At 38.2% G+C, this 14,934-nt stretch overlaps 3 protein-coding genes across 5 annotated transcripts; all 3 read right to left on the bottom strand.

Moving 5' to 3' along the window:
- Positions 1–75: 75 nt before the first annotated feature.
- On the bottom strand, positions 76–2,451 carry LOC119982976. The gene is made up of 2 exons (XM_038826602.1): positions 2,110–2,451; positions 76–1,524 (listed from the first exon to the last, which is right to left on the bottom strand). The coding sequence occupies exons 1-2, from the start codon at positions 2,161–2,163 to the stop codon at positions 802–804; spliced, it is 777 nt and encodes a 258-aa protein (XP_038682530.1). The 5' UTR covers positions 2,164–2,451; the 3' UTR covers positions 76–801.
- A 632-nt stretch (positions 2,452–3,083) lies between these two features.
- Positions 3,084–10,004, bottom strand: LOC119982539 (dynamin-related protein 1B-like). Of its 2 annotated transcripts, XM_038825982.1 has the most exons (16): positions 9,723–10,004; positions 8,272–8,335; positions 8,042–8,146; positions 7,725–7,826; positions 7,298–7,348; positions 7,144–7,205; positions 6,845–6,935; positions 6,311–6,375; positions 6,045–6,239; positions 5,696–5,815; positions 5,493–5,563; positions 5,154–5,379; positions 4,352–4,402; positions 3,733–3,961; positions 3,492–3,631; positions 3,084–3,402 (listed from the first exon to the last, which is right to left on the bottom strand). In XM_038825982.1, the coding sequence occupies exons 1-16, from the start codon at positions 9,849–9,851 to the stop codon at positions 3,274–3,276; spliced, it is 1,830 nt and encodes a 609-aa protein (XP_038681910.1). In that variant the 5' UTR covers positions 9,852–10,004; the 3' UTR covers positions 3,084–3,273. The 2 variants fall into 2 exon arrangements, with proteins under 2 accessions (XP_038681910.1, XP_038681911.1); XM_038825983.1 differs by lacking the exon at positions 9,723–10,004 and having other exon boundaries at positions 8,042–8,114.
- A 351-nt stretch (positions 10,005–10,355) lies between these two features.
- LOC119982540 (E3 ubiquitin-protein ligase SINAT3-like) lies at positions 10,356–14,540 on the bottom strand. Of its 2 annotated transcripts, XM_038825985.1 has the most exons (4): positions 13,904–14,045; positions 12,626–13,804; positions 11,141–11,527; positions 10,356–10,939 (listed from the first exon to the last, which is right to left on the bottom strand). In XM_038825985.1, exons 2-4 carry the CDS (start codon positions 12,731–12,733, stop codon positions 10,577–10,579), a joined length of 858 nt encoding a protein of 285 aa, XP_038681913.1. In that variant the 5' UTR covers positions 12,734–13,804; positions 13,904–14,045; the 3' UTR covers positions 10,356–10,576. The 2 variants fall into 2 exon arrangements, with proteins under 2 accessions (XP_038681913.1, XP_038681912.1); XM_038825984.1 differs by lacking the exon at positions 12,626–13,804 and having other exon boundaries at positions 13,904–14,540.
- Between the last annotated feature and the right edge of the window lie 394 nt (positions 14,541–14,934).

Here is a 14,934-nt window from a genome sequence, read left to right as displayed (position 1 = left end):
CAGTACAATTCAACCAAGGTTATGTTTCTTCAGCTAATTGGGATTCCAGCACAATGAGTTTGAGACAAGAATTGATTATCAGGAGAAATATGCATTTGTATATAGTGACGAAGTCCATAATGGCAACAAACATCGCTATGTGTATTTGGTGCCTATGATAACTGTTAAAACCCCATATAACAAGTCCCACATCGGAAAGATATGAAGTATTAGATCCACGATGGATCGATCATCAACGAGTTTGTTATATGATACCCAACACAGGAAAACTAGGGCTAAATACCCATGGCCAAATGATCTAGAAGACCCTGACTTAACCTAATAATCACCAAACCAGTAGACACTCAACACACATACCCACTGCTTCCACCATCTTCTCAGTGTAATTTCATAGTAGCTATACATTGAAAACTAATGCAAGTCTTTGAAGCTAGATCATTCTTCAAAACTTTGATGGAGGATAGACTCTGCTTCGGATATACTCTATAATCAGTATCATAACCTCTTCATTTCTCCTGTGGCAGATAACTATAAGCAGTGTTTCTATATATGCCGGAGTTACATTCTCATTCCAACGTAAGCAAAATAAGCAGAAATCTACTTCAGCTCTTGCTTCCTTGAGGTATAATTGCCGACAATGAATTCCATCAAAACAAATATACCATAGCATCAGAGAGTTCATATTGCGCTAACTTCATATGTGATTTTGATGGGATTTGATCTTACTGCGTTCTCTGTTTGCAGAATCAAACGAAAGATGCAACCTCGATGTTCACCTGAATCGGTTTTACCATCTGAAGCTCAAAGTTTTTGCTGTCGATGGTAAGATTGAGTTTGGGGCTGCTGATTTTTATTGCACTGTTTAATTTCTGAAGTAGAGTTGATCACCCTGAAGATGTGTTCCTCGCCGTTTTCATCAACATTCACAACCCAGTTGCTCTTTGTGGTGTTTTTCCTCAAAGAACTGCCTCGAGAGGGGCTTTGATTCTGCTTCTCAATCCCATTTGTTCCACTAATCATTGTAACCTCCATGCCTGTCCCTATAGGGTACTTAATGGACCTCACTGCAATCTTTTCCTTCTTTTCTCTAACATGGCCTTCCAACCATTTCTTATCACCCACCAAGTTGTTGGCTACTACCATCGATCTTTGCGGATTCACGTCTAGCAACTTTAGCAACCGTGTGCACTCGTCATTCTTGCAATCAACAAGAGAGAAATCAATGTTCCGGTAGCTTGGCAATAACTCAGATGGGTCTCCAGTTTTGAATTCTATAGCATCTTTAAGACCCATATCCTTAACAATTTTCTTTGATTCAGGGAGAACTGGCTCTGGGAGGATACACACAAGCCTGCCACCGGTATGTCGTGCAGCGGTTGCTAATGCTATGGTCGATGGGGACACACGAGGTGTTACCTCTACAATCAGCTTTGCTCTCATTCCTGCTGCTAAGGCTGATAGGAATTCAGTGCTCCCAAGCTCTCTTGTTTTCCATGAATTAGATCTTCTTCTGTGATTTTCACACTGTATATAAAAATACAACGTAAGAATCAGTCACTGTATATTGAAATCATGTCCTGAAAAATGTATTATAATTAGTAGCATGTTTAAGCAGCAAAAAATGCACTACTTGGACTTCAAAGAAGCCGAATGGCTATAAAATGAATCAACCATGAGTTATGATCCTACTAGTACTCTGTATATGTTGGGTTAGCATCATAAAAGCCACCACCAACATGGAACAATTGAGTATTATTGTGTTTCTGGCAAATAACAAAAAAATTAATTCCTGCTCATATGGGAAGTTGCTGTTCATAAGGGAGCCATTACATTGCAATTTTCATTCTTTATTCTTTTTTGTTCTTCTCCACAATTAAAGCAGACAGCCAAAGTTTATTGATTTCAATTGTTTTGGAATACAAACCTACGTGCAGGAAATGATCATAGAATTACAAGGGTTTCCATTACAGCTCTGAGTTCTCATTTCATTCTTCTTCATATAAAATGCGAGTGGAATCAGCTGTCAAAAGCTCAATATAAAAAAATTCAACATAATTTCTTCAACAAGAGAGAAGCAGAAAAAAAAGTCGAGGAACTAAAAGGGCATACCAGTTTAAGGGTATCAAAATAAGCTTTGGTAGCAGATGCTGCAGACCATTCCATCCTGGATAACGTAAACCCAGAATTATATATCGAATGTTGGGTGATATAATCTAAGCAAATCAAAAGTAAAGTAAAAAGCAGAGACAAATTCTCTCAATCTCTTCTTTCTTTTCCTTCTCTTTTCTCTATGTTCGTTCCTTCTGGAATGCAAAGAAACAGATGTTCCTCCCAATGTATATATACAGAGGGAGAAGATCTATCTTTCTGTTTCTCGCATTGCCAGTTAGAATTTTTCGTGGAGAATTCGCAGGCCAAATTATCGGAAAAACACCTCATTTTAGTTAAGAGTGTTCTAAATTTGTAGGGTTTTGACTTTTCTCTAAACAAATCAAAAAGATTTAAAACCGTCGTCTCAAATGGGCTTGGTCAAGGTCTAGCTAAATGGGCCTTCATATTTCAATGGGCGGACCTCATTCTTTTAGTGGACTTGAAATGCAAATATATGTGGACTTCTGTGGGTTGAGGCCGAACTTGATTTATTACCATAATACCGGTGTACATCAGGCGGGGTCGGCCCCAGCTGGCCAGCCCGATAAATTTTAAGAGATCCATGACTCAATCGACAATTTTGTTAAAAATACTTCGGATTATCAGGTCTTGGATCATCAGGTTTGACCCGGTGCCCAGTTAGATAAAATATATAGACCGAAAAGACAATCTTGCTCCATCTTAGCTGTCTGAGCATATATAATCTAAGAATCATACTATAGGAATTGTGGATGGCCATCTTGGACCGTCTCTAGTGGGGTTCTTATAGTTTCAACAAGATACCAAAGAGGAAAAAAACCATTTGGAGTGGACAAGCAAGTTGGAAAAAAATTTCTTAATTGGGAATCACCTTGTTTCTTGCAATATATACACTCATCTCTCGCTTCACCAATATAAGAATTCTGATGGAAATTTGATATACACAATCTATGTTTGCATAAAAGCATAGCATTTTATTAAGTGTGAAAAAACAATATTACCAAATCTGTGGTACAAGAATCAATCATTACCAAAAGGGCACCCGATGATTAAGCCTATCATCAGCAGTGGCAAAAAGCTATCCGGCCAAAGAATATTAACCAATCTAAGAAGAATATAGCTATTGCTGTAAGGCTTTTCTATCTACTTGGACCAGGCAACTGCGTCTATCTCCGCTTGAGCCTGCCTGTACAACTCCAGTCTCTTTCCAATGGATGTGCGACGCTGCATGACTGCTGGATCTTCATCTAACAATGTAGCCAACTGCTTTGACTGCAAAGACAATATGGACACAAATTTATTAAAACCCATCTCTCTGTCTGTGGATTGGATAAAATAGGAAAGTGAGGGATTATTCTCACCTCCTTCTTGCCCAACTCGGTGAAAAAAAAGTCGAGTAAGCTGCGTTTGGCCTCGCGCACTTGACAGTAGACAATGGACTTTGGAATGGAGTTTCTTAAAGACGAACAAACCATGTTGACATATGACAGGACGGTACTTCCTATTTTTGAAGATAAAACAAAAGAAAAGAGACCTATAATGTAAGAGAGAACTTTTCAGAAGTCCCTTAAATTTTGTTTAATGCATGTCGAGGCTACTTACCAACTCGACGAAGGTATGAATCGTTATATCTATCAAAAATGGAATGCGTGGGATTTCCACCCTTCTCTATATCTTGAGGAAGCTTTCTGAAAAACTCTACTGTCAGATAACCGCATTCCATATCAACTAGTTGTAAACTTGCTTTCTTGCTTTCTTCTTTCATCCTCTCCAGTGATTCAATGGCCGCAGTGCTAACTTCCACTCGGAGAGTGGGATACTGTTTGAGTTCCTGAACGCAATAGAACAGGCTTTTACTTTGAAATACTTTAAGAAGTTTAAAGGAGCAATATAACATAATAGTTGGGTAATTAGTAAGGTTGGCAGTCAACATTTATGGAAAAACAAGGTTTGTGTCTTCGGTCACCATTATATACTCAAAAGTACTAATTATTAGTTTTAAAATGTTAGTGTCTTGTACATGGATGCTTGGATGAAGCTTATAGAAAGTGACGAGTCTGACAAAAATGACTAAACTTATTAGTTAGTGCCTAAAAGCTATGCGATGCTTCTTTGTGAGATTTATAAGGTTATCTATATTTAAAATTTTAAACGGCAAAATGATACCGAAAAAGACGAAAAAAAAATGGAGATAGTGATATTAAAATTTCCAGGGACTTGCCATGGTTGCACCAATAGCCCTCTGAACTAGCTCCTTTAGTATAGCATGAACCTGAGAATAGAAACAAAAGGCTGTCAATCAAACTGGTTTGCAGTTCATAATGAAATACGTATATAGTAAAAAAAATAGCATGTTGAAAAAGATTCAGAGAAAACACTCATGGTTATATCCTCTATAAAATAAATCAACAACATCATTTAGTTGGTTGCATGCTTCTACGGCAAGCAATAGGTTTAGAGGAGAAGCATTATAGATAGATCACTTTAGAAAGAAACTGAACATGAAAAGATTTACTTTTGGGGAGCCCCACTGGTGAAGCTGTCAAGATCCTTTACAATAATAATAATAAAAGAAGTGATCAAGCACCTGACCAACCTGTCTAAGAGCAGGGGTTCAAATCCCCATCCCCGCATAAAAATTAAAAATATATTTTTAAGGTCTATGAAAGTTTGACAAGATAGCAGTTTTAAAAGGGAAAGGCATTCCTCTTAAAGAGGACCTGCTGATGATGCGAAACTCACAAGCAAAGACACAACTATGCTTGAGCACATGCTTACGCACGCATAGGTTTCATACTTCCAGTAGATATCGCATTGAGGAAGATATAAACAAGCCAAAATTCATTCATAAAGGAACTTTTTCCCCTTTGAAAATGAGCAACCTAAGCACAATCAGAGTAAAGTCGGCCAAATAGTTATTCATTAGGACCCATTTAGCTAGTTATAAGACAAACCACTATCTCAGGTGTAATTCTAAGATGGCATAAATGTCGGGAATGATTGTTCTAAATCATTAAGCATACCGCATCAACAGCTGCCTCAGCAGGACCTCTTATACTGACCAAACGAGATTCAATAAGACGGCGATACCCTTGTTCAGGAGCTATTAGATGTGGTTGATATCCATCAGCTTCAGTGATTAGCTTTCGCACATTATCCATTGAAAGATGTTTGTCAAATTGCAACCTCTTTAGAGCAGCAGGAAATTGATTGTCAAACACACCATAGATTTTATCGCCACCAGAACGTCTGCAGACATATTCTCACAAATCCAGAGTTAAATTTCGAAACTGACACAAAATGACAAAAAGAAAATCCCTACTCGATTATTTGAAAATGAATTATAGTATCAGAAGACATACGCGCCATCAAGATGCTCTTTGAATATTTGATCAAATGAACGACAAATTTCCATTACCATGTACAACTTCCCCTGTGCATTCAAAAAGGTAAAAATGTCAATGCTCCATGCTGCAAGAAAACCTTACTTCATTCAAAATGTTTGTAGCCAAACAATAAGCTCTGAAGAGGAAAATTGAAAGCAGTACAACAATTCCATACTTACACCAGCATCAGTGGCAATAGGCTTCCCAAGACGGCTTAATTCTGTCTCCAGTTCAGTGATGGTTTTGGCAATGAGAGATTGAAGGCCAGGGATTCGTGACTTGATGACACGTTCCAAGTGCTGAAAATTAAAACATATCAGCTCCAAGCGCAAAAATTAACATAAAAGAAAAACAGAAAGATATCTAGCTTAGAGTTGTTATCATAAAATAAAATAAATGGAAAACTATAAAACTAACTCAATCCTGAAATTTCCAATAGTCTAACTGAAAAATAACAACAAAGTTGTTCACAATACCTCAATAGGTCCACAATCATAATGCAAGTTTGTGCATTAAACGCCAGCTTACCTTAGACATCATCTTTCCCAAATGCTCAGAGCCCATCTTCTGAGCAAGATGCTTATACTCTGGGCTATTAGAAAAATACTCCCGCTCCCTACGCCGAGCAGCAATCATATCAACACTTTTGTTAATATCTGCTTGAGACCGATTTACAACACCAATCCAAGGATATTGTAGTTTATATGACTTTCCTTCCAGAATCTGAAAAACATATTATATTAGGAAGAAATTCATGCTATGTACAAGAGTATTCCATTTGGAGATTAACTTACATCAACCGCATTAGTACCCTGGTCCATGAGATCAATCTTTGTCAAGACTCCAAATGTCCTTTCCCCTGGAAGTTGATGAAAATACAAATTAAAGATCAATATTTGTAAAGGGAAAATATATAGCTACCTACAGCAATAGGCCAATAGCAAACATTATCTTGTCAAATAGATTTCAAAAGAAAAAGAAAGGCCAGCCAACAGATCAATATTGAAGTTTCACAAAATCACTTGACTAGTAATAGGTATGCTCAAACCAGTATCAGAATAGAGCTTCTCAATATAAGAAATGTGAAACAATCGCAACTCACTACTAAAAAAGTAAAAAACAAAACAGACATTTGGCATATTTTTAACGTCACTGAATGCGACACCGCTGCACCAATATAAATTTAAAATGAAAACTACTCCTATTTTTAAAAAATGCAGCACAACGCTCAAATGCTATTTACAGTCTTTTTTTTTTTTTTTTCGTTTTTAACTGACAAATAATTGGATGCACAACATGGTCCAAAAATAATTTTTCACAAATCTCACCTTTAGGATCAACTTCACGAGATATCTTAATAGCATCAGAGGTAGCAAGATCTTGATTCGCAGGGGAAATTGCCAGAATAATGCAGTTTGGCTGTAACAAGGAGCATACATAAAAGGGAGAAGATGAAAAAGTCATAATAGCTTGACTAAATGCACATCTCAAGGATGGAGTCAAAGCTAGCACCAAAAAATTAATATAACAATTAGATGGAAAAAATTTCAAGTTCTGGTCTCCCTGAAACAATCAAACTAGATGTTACATCCAATCATTAATAGGCTCTAAAAGTTGTGAAAGGTACCTTTTCAATGAATGACCGAACCATATTTTCAATGTCTTGTACAATGCTTTCATGTTGACCCTCTAGAATAACCAAATGAGGGCCAACAGTCAATGTAACATTTAAAGACTGAAGCAACAAAACAATAATCCAAGCTTAGAACGGTTTAACCCACCAACGGCTACTTTTGTAAGCCCGGGAAGATCAACTAGTGTCAAGTTCACCACTGCCAGAGTGAAAAAAAAAAAACACAAGAGAACACCTCAATGGTTGTTACACACAAGAAAAATGCAAGAAAAAAAGAAAAGAGGGGGGTGGGGTGGGTGTCAATGATAGCATCTTAAAAACTTGAACAAAACATCAAACAAATATAAAACGAAGCTACTCCAAATAAAACCAAGTTCTGAGGGGCGAACTCAGCTAAGAACAATATATGCATGCTGTTTTAATTCTTATAAAAACTACCTAAGACTTCTCTAACCCTTCTCTTCAAATCAACCACAGTGGAAGGATGGTTCAAAATTCTTCCTCTCACATAAATGCACAGTTAATACAACATTTGCAGTAAGGAGTGAAATAATATAATTGACATCCCTACTCACCATTGGGGGAAAAAATGCTGAGATGAATGGGAACACTTGAGATTTGCTTGGAGCGGCCCGTCTCTCGATCAGTCTCATCAGATATCTCCTTCCTTACAGCGGCTACACCACAAAATATTGAAGGTGGAAAGAGAAAACATGGTAAGAGAAACTAAGCAAGCAGAATAAAGCATCACAAACAGATTCAAGGGAATCAGTCCACGAATTAGCAGTGCCCCTGAACTGAAAAAATAGCTGAAATTAAATAAATAAGAGATGGTTATGAAATTGAATATTAATAGAAGAGAGGAGAGATTCATTTAGAAAAAGAAATATACCGAAATCAGTAAACTTCTTTTTGGGAAGATGCATGAATTCCGCGTATTCTCTACCTTCATCAATCCTATGAAGCTGCAAGACAAGTGGACGCCGTGTAACAATCCCTGTATGGAATGTCTTGGTATCATATATCATGTCTCAAGGAACATACAAGTCAGCAAACAAGTCCACAACTCACAAGCAAAAATTTGTTATAATGGAAGAAAGGAAAAAAGTCTGCATATGTTACCTGCTCCACGAGGTAAAAAATCCTTTCCAACTATGCTCTCCAGCACCGAGGATTTTCCAGAGCTCTGAACCATTAAAACATGAGATGAAAAAGTAAAAACTTCCTCAGAATATATAAAGAGTCACTAATACAACATAAACATATAGTGGACCACCAGGCGTAAGCGAAAGCTGACTTCCCAAATGTTCAATCTTATGCATCAATACCATCATTTCTTTCAGCAAAATCAGCCCTAACGTGGTCCTCGTAATCACTTCAGTCCTGCTTTTGCGATGAAAGAAAGGAGGCCTTTCCTTTCAACCAAACTGCTTTAAGAATCCCCACATTGTGATACACAAATAACACTAACTAGTGATCAATAACTCAATTCCAAACAATAGTTCATCTCTAGAATCAATAGAAGGCAGGTAACCAACATGACCAAACCATCTATTTGACAAGAGAGTTACTGCCAGACCCCTTAGTGGCTGAGTTCATTTGAATGAATAGCTTCCTTTGTTTCTCTTTCCTGATTTTCACATACAGTCTTGAAGAAAAATGGGACGAAAGCAATGACGTCGCGCTCTATCCCTCTATTATAAATAGATAAGATGTCATTAGGTTCAAACCTCGTATGTTCAGTCACTAGTTAGATTTTTTATATTCAGCTTGACGTAAAATTCTTCAAATAAATACATAGTAAATAAAAAATAAATAAATACCAAACAAAATTAAGAACCTCTGGGGTTCTTTCCAAATGAGATTTGGAAGATGAGAAGGGAATAAGTAAAGTAGCAAATCCATTGCAGCGAAAAGGATGACAATAACGTCTATCAGTTTTAGACGGAAGACCTTCAAACTACCGGAATTATTGGAAAATAAGCAGAAAATAATGGAAATATCAACAAAATCCATGGATTACCAGAGGTTGACTCCACAAATGATCTCCGTGTTGAATTTACAAAATATGATCTAGAAATCCGTCTTGTAAAGTTGGGCCCTTGGCCCTCCCCCTAAAAGGCCTATTAAGGGGAGGAAGGCTTGCCCCTTATAAACTGAATATTGTTACTGTTTTTAACCGATGTGGGACTTTGTCCAACAATCCGCAAATGGATAACGTGCTCTATAATAAAAAAAAATCATCCAAAAACGAATTCAAGAGACGATATTACGAATACAAAATTACAAAGAATATGTTAACTGAATCTGCGAGAGGCACATGGAGTTGAAGCCGAGAAACAAACCAGAAATACAAAACAACCAAAAATAAATATGGCGTCACCATACACACTATGAAAAACTCTTCGTTCGGATCTACATGAGCAAATATAGAAACATCGGTGAAGAAAACTTGGGATAGAAGAAAATCCGATCAAGATTGATAAACATGGCGAAAGGTTACATCCAAAATCAACAAAACAGAAGAAAACGAGTAGCTCGGGGATTGAAATCGAGAGATGAAGAGATCATACCTGGCCTCCGACGACGGCAATGGCGGGCAAGGAGTCCCAGAGGGTGGGCAAAGCGCTCTCTTCGCCGTGATCGCCGAGCGCTGTACACGCCCTCTGTATCTTGTTCACCAAGGATATCAAATTCTCCATCGTTGGATCTCCGATTGAGCAATTCGCTCGCTCTTCCTGAATAGAAAGCTTTTGTTTGGAAGGAGAGTTGGTCAGAGAGAGAGATAGCGCGAGTTGTTTCGAGTGTGACGAAGAGATTGGCGAACGAACCGGGAAAAGAAAAATGGTTCGTGCCTTACCAAAATACCCTTCCCCATTTGAATTAGGATTTGCTATGGGCCTATGGGCGGTTCATATTGGGCCCTGGAGTTAGGCCTATGTTGAGTCTCAGTGAATATTATAAGCCCAGTCCGGCCCATTAGACTACTCAACACATTTGAAAGCCCAGCCCTTGATGGGGTGTGGCCAAGAGGCTCTTTGAGCGACATACACATGGACAGATCCATTTTCCACCCCCAATCCATCCCATCTCAATGCAGTCTTCTTCCATCTCTAGCACTTTCAATCCATGATACAAGGGCTTCCAAGGTTTCAAGTACAATATTGGCAAAGAACTTTTTTTTAACATTTGCATTGCATTCAGGCTGAGGCTGTATATCTGAAACTTCATTGCAATGCCAGGAAGCCAACTTTTGGCAAATTAGAAAGGAAGCTTTATTGACAACTTATAAAAGGTTAAGCCTCCAGTTCAATAAGAGTGAGTACAAGGATTCTCAATTATCTGCATCTACAATTACCACAACAAGAAATTCAGCAAGTACACACACACATCGGAGAGGGCGAGAGAGAAGGGAGTGAGAGAGGCCCTAGCTACTAAGGTTGGGTATGCACGCCCCGCCCTCTGGATTTTGCTGTTCTTTCCATATCCGACCTGTAACCCGTAGTTTCAACTCTTTCCTATCCCCTCCGGAGAAGAAGAGGGCCATGTTACGCTGTATGATGAGGCCGTCATGGCTGTCTCTAACCTTTCGGTGGCTATCTCTTACGCTTCTTGGAGTGCCTTCCCAAATCAGTTTCCGGCCATTCCCTCCCACCTCCAGACTGTAGCTGTAGTTTCGGGCGTCTATCTCATCACCCATGAAACGGAGGAATGCCATATAAACAGGAGCCGTCCCGAGCTGGAAAGCCTCAAAATGGAGACAGAAGTATTGACCAAAGCAGTGAAACACCTGACCATAATAAACATGCAACCAGGTCCCAATTACTTACCATTCACATCACCACGTTTGATTGATTCTATACATTTTAGGAAGGGTCTCGACCCCAGTAAATGCACATAATCGCAGTTATCAATTCAATTCTATACGCTTCTGCGTCTAAACAAACAAAATTCCATAACATAATACATTTAAAAGGATGATCACACTTACAGTTAACATCCATGTAGCATTTTCCACTTCGCGAGGATTGGACTTGACGTAACGATGGTTAAAAGTGCATCCCAAATGCATGTCCACCTTATGATCGTCCCTCAAATGAGCAACAAGAAACGGGATATCCCCAACAGCAGAACATTCTGATCCAGCATATGGACAGTTGTATGGCCTGAAGTTACACAAGGACTCGTGTTTGAGTTTACTGTAGTAAGGAAAGATCTCAGGGCATCCGAGCGACATGTACTTGCAAGGCAGTTCAAGTGATTCAGCCACCTTTTCCAATGCTAGACATCTTATATCTCCAAGCTCCTGCCTACAGGTAGGGCACCTGTTATGCACCCGTGCTTTACAGGTTGAACAGAGCGTATGTCCATTATGGCACTGCAGAAAACAACAATTTAATTATGGCATCAGCCAATATCTTACAGCAATTATATTAGAAAACTAACAAAGCTAGCATCTGTAGGTTATAAAATCCAGGAATAAGATTTTGAGGCTGCTCCCAATAAGTGAGATTTTTTGCCAGAGAAACTGTTTGATGTTGCTGATTTTTCCTGAATTCCAATTTCTTTTCACAAGAAAAACTGTGTAACATATAAGCAAAAATGAACAGAAGAAGGGAAAAAGAATAATAAACCAAACTAGATGGATAGCAAAATAAGCAACATCAAACTCAACCGATATCAATACTCAATCTATTAAGCACATTGACATCTTCAACAATATGTTGGTTTTCCATCCCCTATTTTATGAAATGAATATTATGTTCGGAGACAATGTTCACGTAAAAAAAGGCCTGTGCTAACCAACTGAGTATATTTACCCGTACTCGTATGTTTCGACCTGAAAGAGTAAAGACCTCATGCAAGAAATTTCCAAGTGCAAACCCTTCAATTTATTTCTTGCACTTCAGTTCTTGAACTGAAACCATTTTCAACAACCCATAAACAGGTATCTCTTGATAACTGAATTTTTAAAAGCCCTTCCCAAAACAAGAAATAAGAACTTCCTACACTTATTCTTTTAAAAGCTTGCATACAGAAAGATACTCACAATGTTTTTAATTACCACTTTGCTCACATAAAAACATAGCCATGTTTACGCCCTCTTCAATATGACCGACCTCATGGATTGTATACAGGGTCTAGGCAATAGCCGTAACATCTATCTGCGGCTCGTATCTTGGGTACTCATTTTATTGAACTTTCAAATAAAAAATGTTACGAGTTGCTTGCAAGTGAAAACTTTTAGATTAGCAGAAATCAAAGTTCTCATAGGATAAGACAAATGAGAGTGAACAGTTTGTTGTTAAGCAATAGACTATTGTATTAAAGGAAACCTCAGAAAGCTTCTGTCACAGAATACGTAAACAAACACCACCATTTCACAGTAATGTTATTAAACTTCTTGACCATTTACCTTTTAGGAATAAAAATGCAAATAAATTATTCTTATTAAAGTTCAATATAAAAGGAATACCTTACTCCCTATTTTCTCTGTATGCCGATTAGGAAGTTGTCCTATCACCAAATAGCAGGAACACACACACACAACAAGGAGCACATGCCAAATATTTTTCTGTGACATCTTTTGATGATGATGATGATGATCTTTTGAAAAGAATTAAAATTGACTACGGAGAACTCTCTAGGATTTTAAGATGCCTATGGGATCTTAAATAGGACGGCTAAAAGACTCCATCGTGAATGCCTCGAAGCTATTGTTTGTTCTCCTTCATATTCAATTTTGTGACAATAAAATCAAGACAAGTGTTAAATCCTGTCCCATCAAAACTTAGATATTCAGTATTAGACATCTTAAACTACATCTCCTTCCATTATCAAATTTCCATAAAAGGCCAAACCTCATATCATTTTGGCACTTCTGGAAAATCCCCATAACTTACCTTTGATCACCATATTCCAATCTCAAGGGCTTCCCAATCTATCATAATGAGTCAGTCAACAAATTTGAATCTACCGTTTGGCCACCTCCTCAGTACCAGCTGCCCGGAAATTCAGTAGCAACCCTTTCTCAGCCACCTTATTGGCATCGAATGCTAGCATATTGAAATTCCTACTCAAAACTTCAACCACCGAATATGTACTTCCACCAAAAAGCCCACAATCAAAATTTTATTGAACCTCAGTCCATCAAGTTATCCAACATAGCTTTAGTTCCTCATATTCTAGAGGGAGACAAATTCCAAACTCACGCCAAATTTGATCAAAACAGCAAACCACTCACTACAAAGGAAAATTTCAAAATAATCATCTGAAGAGATCCTGAATAGCCAGGGATTAATGAGGCATATGGTTCCAAACTTACCCACTAGGGCAATAATTCTGAGTGGCGAAGGAGCGAAGAAGAAGGGAAGAAAGCGAATATTCTTTCATGACTCCATAGAAAATCTTACTACATATTCTTTAGTGATTGCAACACCATAGATATTAAAAAAAGCCATCACTTCATTACACATTCATTGTCAATCCAAAGTCTTGGCAAAACTGCGACCCCTAACTGCATAATGCTTATCAATCTATTCTTCATGAATCAAACTCAAATCAACCACATATAGACATCATGCCATCTGTTAGATAGACAGATCTAAGACAAAATCCAGACCAGGATTCCGACATAAAATTCCGAAGGCCAACCCTAAATGAAAAGAATACACATCAATCTCAGGCATCAAACAAACAAATTTGAAATACAAATAAATGAGCAAAAGAATTAACCCAATTGTGATGGGCGGACCTGATGAATCGGCGGGTACATAGAATTGGTACAAACGGGGCATTCGAGAAGCTCGTGGACACTGGTGGTGCCAGAATGAATTCCGGGCGACAGTATATTGCCGAGAGGCTTTAAAACCGGTACTGACGGGAACTGGGTATGGTGGAGATGGATCTCATCTTCATCCATCCCATCCGTGGATGGCACACATTCAATGCTCTGCATCTCCATTAATACAACACTCCCAAGAAGAGAAAGAACAAATGATCCAAAATTTTAAGGCTACTCCTTGATGGGTTTGATCCCTTTCTGCATATCTTGGACCCAGAAGAGAGAAAGACCGACTAAATACCAGAATCAAATACTTGGGTTTTTGTGGTTGGTAGGTATGATTCTTGGGTATTCAAGATTTCTGAAGAACGAACTCAAAACAAAAATGGAATCTGTAAATCTTCTATATCTGAAAAGAGGGTACTTTTCTTCAGAGGTCACCGCCGAATCTGCGAGAGTTGGTTGATCAACATCGAACGCTAATAGAAATGTTTGATAGGCGAATAATGAAGGAAATTATTGATTGTTGACTTGGTTTGTTGGTGGTTAGTTGTTACTGCCTTGCTATTATTCCATGAGCAGTATTGACCAAGGCCGCGTTTGGATGGAGTTGCGCTAAGATGGATAAGAGGATTACATTATTGCAAATTGCAATGCATCCGCCAATCATCAATATCCGACAGGATTACTTAAAATTTAGGTCTGTGTCTGTGGGCAACAATTCCCGGGCTGAGAGTGCTGATAATTGTTTATTATATGTAAAACAGAATGTAGAAGAGGGTGAACAAACAAGTTTTGATTTTCAAGCTAAAGTTAACTGTGGTAACTAAATGTGAAAAGTCTCAAGTTTAGTTTTCGCACAAGTTTTGATCCAATCTTTTCTGTCGTCAACGTGAAACGTGCTGGATTGGTAGCTCGAGTTTGGAACTGACTTAGCAATGAATTTGGTAAGTGAGATTCTTCCTTCAAGTTTCATAAAATAAAAGCAACACCCTATGTCA

The sequence above is a fragment of the Tripterygium wilfordii genome, chromosome 17, assembly GCF_013401445.1.
Source record: "Tripterygium wilfordii isolate XIE 37 chromosome 17, ASM1340144v1, whole genome shotgun sequence".
NCBI classification, from domain to species: domain Eukaryota; kingdom Viridiplantae; phylum Streptophyta; class Magnoliopsida; order Celastrales; family Celastraceae; genus Tripterygium; species Tripterygium wilfordii.
This window is presented reverse-complemented; position numbering and strand designations above follow the sequence as displayed.